We start from the raw sequence: 7,698 nt of genomic DNA, 5'->3' as shown, positions 1-7,698 counted from the left end.
AAATCCATAAGCCAGTTTTCATGTTCAAACTCTATGACAGGTTTTCCTTTTGACTCCATGAACGACTTTATTTCATTTCAGAAATCATAAAATCTTTTGAGCATTTTACCTCGACTAAGCCACTTTACTCCTGAAAAGTAAACGTCTCCAGAATCTGCTTACTTGATTTTAACGTAGTCTTGAAATTTACGATGATTTAGTCCCCTAGCTCGAATAATGTAACATATTATTTGATGACAATTTGCATGATGTTATCCATTTTCAAAGCTTCCGCACATACATTTTCCTGATGAACAGTGCAGTGGTAACCTTTGTTCCCAACTAAAACCGTATGGTATTTTACTAATTTTGTAAGTCCTTTTTTACCTACCATAGCATGGGCACCATTCGTAGCTATACCTGATATATTGACCAAGTTTAAAGACAATTTATTCAGTGTAGTTTCTACTGCCTCGAACAAATCACGATATTTTGTAGTGTCTTTCAGTGGTACTAAAGAAGTCATTTTTTCAGATAGTTTAAATTCATTATCAATACCTCTAACAAAAATAGCAACTTGTCGATTACATCGATACTTTCATCAATAGCCAAAGAATAATTAAGTAAAGTTCACTGCTTACTAGTCATTATCATATATTTCAACACAAATTTCACTTCACGAGGAACATTTTATTTTTATTAAGTAAGTGATGTATTCATTGCTAGTTAGGTTTATCAGGGTTTACTCAGGAATCAGTGAAGGGAACTCTCGATCATAATAATATTAATAATAATACCTACCACGTTGTATAGTCCACCAACTCGGGAACCCTAAATTTTGAAAATGAACCATAAATCCCCAGGGGGTTTTTACCTCGTTGATTAATCATATTGTTCTCAAAGGGTTCTCCGAACACTCGGACCATGGTTGTTTAACTGATTAAAATTAATTTCACGTATTTAGGATCCTGTATTGCATTTTTAAACTGATAAATACCTTGCACGATCAAAAAGCGTAGGTAGTTTGATAATTATTTTGGGAAAATTATCCACTAGTACAAATCGCATGTATCTATCCACCTACACAGTATGAAAGCAACAATGTAATAATATAATATAAAGTAATTATATACTTGAAAAAAAAAATTGAAATGTACAATTTAATATAATATTAAGCCAATCTTAAACCAAATGTAAGCTAATACTTCATAGTTTATAATTTAAAAAAAAAAACTATTGTCATTATACTTCCTGAAGTAAAGTTATAAAAAATATATAATATTAAAATAAGTAAAAGCAATCTCGAAAGATTGTTTAATGTGCTATAAAAACTGCTAGTTTCAGCCAAGGGCTTTTTAATATTTAATGATATAAAAAATAATGCAGTTAACAAAAGATAAAATATATCAAAAAATATGAGTACTCGGGAATGATCAATTGGACATCATTGGCAAAGTTCATCATGATCAGGTCAGGCTTGTTGTGTAACTAGTATTAGTAGATATTGTACATAAAATAGATATAATATCGTTATTAGTGTTGACTGTTGAGTAGTTAACGCCAACCTTACTAAATCCATGTTTATTCCCTGCGAAACATCACAATTATATAATTATAGATGCAATTAAAATCGAGAGACATAAAACATCATGCAAATTCGTTGAACTACGCTGAGTATTTAAGACCCATGAAATAGCTGTAGCAGTGTAGCTGTTACTGTAAATTAATTTGACCTCAAAACATTTGTTCGTTTTTATTGTGTTCAGTGAACATAATGCAGAAATGAGTGTACTGGAAAATTTCATAGTTAAAAACGTCCGGGATGTATTTTTTTTGTTCCTATTATTTCGAACACAGACATTGTGAAAAAAAACCCCTCTTTAAGTATATGGGTACCTGAAAAATTAATTATACATTTTATAACAGAACCTTCCTTCACATTGAGTACCTATATCGACCATATCAAAGGTCTAGGTGCAGTGTAAGTGTAAATGTAAGTGTAAATGTAAGTGTGTGTGTGTGTGTGTGTGTGTGTGTATGTGCTTTTATTATAATATTATAAAAAAGTATTGGACGTTATTTTTAAAAATGATTGGTCGATGGTTCTTCTTTCTAATCGTACTCATCATACTTTTCCAAACTGATCTGACTCCCAACGCTGTTGTGAAGAATATTATCCACTTTGAGATATTTTGCCTTTGACGATTGTTCCTTCATTATGACGTGTTCAGTGTAAATTATACAAAATTACTAAACAAAATAATAAAATTTAATAAATGGCAGAAATAAAAAAAGCCAATAAGAACAGCAGCTATTTTATAAGTCCTGTTGACCTTGGAATAGTTGGACTAGATGTGAAGAAAATAGTTAAATGGGAAAGTCAAAATTACTATAAGGTTAAGGTCAATTAAATCACAAAAAAAAAAAGGTCAATTAAATCAGTAGAACCCAGTAAAACGTTAAAAGATATGAGTGGTTCTTGTACAATAGACACTTAATGGTGGACATAGAATGTAGAAAGAAAAATCAATAAAATACTGATTTTAATATTTTTTTAATGATGTAAGCAATTAACTTATAATTAAAAAATACAATAGCATAAGATTAAATATCTTATTATTTTGAGTTTGTATCTATGTATTTATTTCAATCACGGTAATCAGTGAATAGTATATTTTTTTGTACTTTGGTGATATTGATAATAAGTTAGTAGATAGATACCTTATTAGTTATTTATTAGTACACAGTTCTTAAATCCGTTGTGTAGATTTCCCATTTCAAACTGTACACTGTGTGTCGGGGTTCACTAAAGAATAGGATCTGGTGTGCGTGTTCGTTGTAGGTTGTGTTCCAACAAGTTTTTTGATGCTCAATCGGCGCGCCGAGGTCGATATATTATTTCTAAGCGGCTAAAAAATTATGGTTTAGAATATCAATTTGTCTTTTAAGAGGAACTTTGGACAGCCAACCATTCAAAATGATTATCTTTTCTTCCAAATTATAAATTTAAATAACTACAAAAATCAAAAAAGATTTTGAACTTTTTTGATTTTTTTTTTAAACCATTGTTATTAGTCATAATATATTACATTTAAAAAAACTGAACCAGAATATCTGTATTACGTTTTGAATTGGAGCCTCTTGATTTCCCAATACTAAAACATATACTTCCTGTGCATTTTATTTATACTTTTTACAAATAGTTATAATCGATATTTTAATAAAAATTTTAGGTATCAATACTTACAGCTTTGAAAAACAAAAGAAAAAAAAGAGGTGAAGAATTGGGTGTTTTTATTCTATCGGATATGGGCGGTTTAAGATTAATTTGTGCTTCGACGTGAATAATTTTGGACAATGCAGAACAATACTACGTTTGATCTTGCGAAGTTTGTTGAGTTGAATACTGCAGTTGGGTTGATTTTCATGGTTAATTATGTGAGATGTGATTAGATTGGTGTGTCTGATTTTTGATCCGATGATGACAATAATTAATGTCTGCACGGCCAGATAAAAGTATTCATGTTTTATTATTTCAATAGTACGAAATATATTAGTATTTAAATTATTATAGTTGTATATAATGTAATATGTTAGAGAACCGTCAGTAAGGCTTTGGTAATGAATTTAGATGCCTTCAATGGATACATATATTATAACATTACATGTAATATCGATTACCGAGTAAAAGTGATCTATATTTTGAAGCATTTTTAATTTCAACAATTCAAAACGTGGATATAATATCAGTTTAATATTGTTTATAATATCATATTTCAACTAGGTACTGGTGTACATTATAATAATGTTGGGTTGAGAACTTGAGAAAATTGACACCAGGATAAGATATGGTACTATATTTATGATTGGAAAAAAATAATAATACCTAGGTACCTAATAATAATATAGTAAAATATAATAAATAAATAAATAAATACGAAAACACCAGGTCACGTTATTTGACAATGGACCACCGCTCTGGACCCATAATGTAATGATGAACTGAGAGAGATGGGATGAATGGAAAAATTCGCTTTATTGTCTGAGGTTATTGGAAAGCCATCCGAGAAAACCACTTAGGTATCGGTATCTCCGGTGATAATGCCGCGATCGTACAACGCGTACCTGTATAGTAGTTATACAATATACGTATTTCTATTATACATATACTTGTGAGACGTGTATTATATACTATGGTCGTATAATATTATAGAGAAGAAATTTGTCTGAAATTAGAAAACAGAAATATATAAAAACGATCCGTCGGTTGGCCCCGGTCTCATATATTATATTGACATACCTAAGTACTATATCCAATGTATAACTTATATTTGAGAGGAGAAAAAATTTAACCAAGACGACTTGGAAATTATTTTTAAGTTTGTGATTACAGTGTGAGATACATGGTGTCTGTTAGCGATGTTAGAATAATTTGACCTATAGATACACATTAGTATGATAATAACGAGGAAAATATTATTATAATAATATGCAAACGATACTAAATTGTTATTATTATATAGCAATAATATGACGTAAAAGTGTTAATAATCCACAAAGACATAACCCTGAGAAAGCCAATTCCCAGTCACAAAAATATTCTTCCAATAATGACTGCTTATCAAAGTGGGGATGTCCACATTACTACCAAGTATATTTTTCCTTTACTTGTTGTATAAGACCTACACATAACATATTTCATGTTTCCACTTATATATGAGAAGTATACTTTATAATTTTGATGATCGATCATTCAGTTAGAAACGAAAAATCAAATTTTAGGGTGATCTAATTTTGAAAAAAGCCTAATACGACTAAAATTTGTAAAATGTCCTAAGCTTATTTTGTTTCAAATTTTAAAAACCCATCTAAAGAAATAAACAGAGATATGAGGGTGAGAAATACTGGTTAAAGTTATAGATACACTAGTATTGCTGGAAATTGGCCAGTACACTACTGTGCGCCCCTACCCCACAAAAACCCAACTTCCTTTTAAATTTTAGATTTACATATTTAGGTATATGGCTTTATCAGTCTCGCTGTAATTTTTTTTTTTAATATAAGCGCATTTGCCATTGCAATAGACAAATAAATGATAGAATAGTATGTTTTCTATAAAAACCATTTAATGAATTCTAACCAACGATAACCACAGATCTATTACATGTATAAAAATTGTTTACAAGCAGAATGTACAATACGAGACCAACATTTATAGAAAATGTTAATTAAAACATAGTTATGTATACATTACATACTATAAAAAATTAAAGCCTTTATTATTTAATATTTTTTACTCTTTAGTATAATTTAAAAAAAAGCCATATTGATAACCTTAATTAATGCATACATAATTGTTTTGACTATTTTTTTTATTTATAATTTATAGTACACATTTGAACACATTTTATGCATCGTGAAGTATGGTATATTTATCATTCACATCATCTTGATTACCTTCAGCGTGAAAACTAGTACCTATATTTTCATCGTGGACGAATTACTTTTATTATTAATTTTTTATAATATTTCATCGAATTTCAATGTATCCCTCGTCTTTTTAAAAAGAAAAAAAACACAATGACTCAATAGTGCGTTGATGTGCTATCGCGACCAACTGAGTAATTTAATTACGCGCCTAATGTTTTTTAATTATTGTTAACACAAAGTGTTATAGTATTTTTCCTATTAAAGAATTACCATTTCATATTTTGATTAGAAAAGTCATATTGTATAGTGGATACATTATATTCAACATTATCTGTTGTATCCATTTAATTAGACAATATTTTATCCATAGTTTCTTTTTTTAACTAAACAATTTATAGACAATAAGCCATCAAAGCTAATGTCCTAGACAATATTATAGTAAATAATACATTTTTTAAATGATAAAAATGTAATGTTAAAACATATTATAAAAATTGTTTTATTCAAAAATAAAAAAATCCAATTGCCGTGTTTATATAATATGTCCGTTGAAAACAGTTACATTTCTACTATATTCATTATGATCAGATATTGTGCACGTCATAATATTATGTTGTGATGATTTGTAAAAATGATAGTAGAGTTATTCGGTAACAATGATTTTAAAATAATAATTGAGAATATAAAAAATGACCTTTTATGGAATAATATTAAGAATAGAATACTAACAATACAATTTATCCTCGGGATTTTATGCAGTCACGAGGTATGTAAATTTCATGTTTAAACGTATAATTTTCAGACATCAAATTGTAATGAAACATATTTTCAACTAGTGGGTGTATAAGGATGATCGATACAGACGTTCACCAAAACAACCGAATAAAGGTGTGGGTATGATTAGGATTTGTCAAGAGTACATCGCTGTATTTCAAAGATTAGATACCTACGATAAAATTCTCGGTTGACCTTCAACAGATAATTATTATTACAGCAATAACACAAATTTCCGGAACTCCACAAAAGTATTGTTTTAATTAGCTTATACGTATACACTTTTTCTTGTTTCCTATCTATTTCGGAGACTCGAATACTATTCTATAATAATTCAAAAATACTCGAAGAGGAAAACTAAAAAAAAATACCTACACATTTTTCATAAACAAAGACTTCACCAAATTTCAGTAAAACAAATTTTAATATTACAAATTCCCTCAACCGTTCAAAATAATTTATCCTCGTTGAATTAAAACTAATATGTAAAAATTATATTTTAATGACCTCAGACGTCAAAGCATGTTTTAGTTTTTTTAATATAATATAAAAAAGCTGGACAAGTGGGTGTCGCTCTGTTGCGCAGTATTTAGTTATCGACCATATCATTGTAATGGATGAGTTATATTTAATAAGTAATTCTAACGATGAATCGTTGCATATGAAAAACGATTTTTAGTGGAGACGCTGTATCGTCCTAGAGTACTTGTATGCAAATTGAAATTTAATAATTAAAAAAAAAAATTAAACCGAAAATAACCATGGATAATAATTGGATATATTTTTTTCAAATTTAGATAACCTTTAACTTCTTTTACAATGGTCAATGTTAGGTACGATAAGAAAAACTTTTATGAATTTCTAACTGAAAAGTAATTTACACATTTTCGTTATTTTGATGAATTTCGTCAATATTTAATTTTTAAATGTACCTATATGAAATCAGTCCTGCTTAAACATATTTTATATGGCTACATTTAGAATCTAAAAATAATAATTTTACTCAAATATATGTATAAATATGCAATACCTGCCTATAATATACCGATACTTTAATAATAATTCATTACCTTCCAATTCATATTCTTATTATTAAAATATCATGTAATAATACATTTAAATCCGCCGGACACACTTCCGGGCACGGTGGACGGGCGCAGTAGTAGTATAGTAGTTTCCTGCAGCATTGGACGGGTCCACTTATTTCGGAACACGGTCAAATTTCAAGAGGATAGTCGAAAAGTTAAATACATTTCGCACCAACTCGCGGAGCCCCGGCTAGATGTGTATAAAGTATCAAGATTGCGAAGAGGCGGAGATAAAGTCGCGATAAACTTATATTTGATAAAGTTGAAGGCGGCCGAATCCAAAACTTTGGTGTCGTTGCACGAACCTGCAGAGATCAATTTATTATTACTTGCGAAGCGAGCAACAAATACGTACACTGCTGCACTGGATGGATAATTTTCAAACAAAACACGGCCAAAGTAGCTGGCACGAATATCAAAACCGTTT

The 7,698-nt window shown here is 29.3% G+C and overlaps 1 protein-coding gene across 1 annotated transcript; it reads right to left on the bottom strand.

Annotated features, from left to right (window-relative positions):
- Nucleotides 1-226: 226 nt before the first annotated feature.
- LOC111031362 (general transcription factor II-I repeat domain-containing protein 2B-like) lies at nucleotides 227-2,196 on the bottom strand. The gene is made up of 2 exons (XM_022311268.1): nucleotides 2,111-2,196; nucleotides 227-539 (listed from the first exon to the last, which is right to left on the bottom strand). Exons 1-2 carry the CDS (start codon nucleotides 2,194-2,196, stop codon nucleotides 227-229), a joined length of 399 nt encoding a protein of 132 aa, XP_022166960.1.
- Nucleotides 2,197-7,698: the final 5,502 nt, after the last annotated feature.

Source organism: Myzus persicae, unplaced genomic scaffold (genome assembly GCF_001856785.1).
Source record: "Myzus persicae strain clone G006 unplaced genomic scaffold, MPER_G0061.0, whole genome shotgun sequence".
Classification (NCBI taxonomy): Eukaryota; Metazoa; Arthropoda; class Insecta; order Hemiptera; family Aphididae; genus Myzus; species Myzus persicae.
The sequence above is the reverse complement of the archived record's forward strand: the minus strand, read 5'-3'. Positions and strand labels throughout refer to the sequence as shown.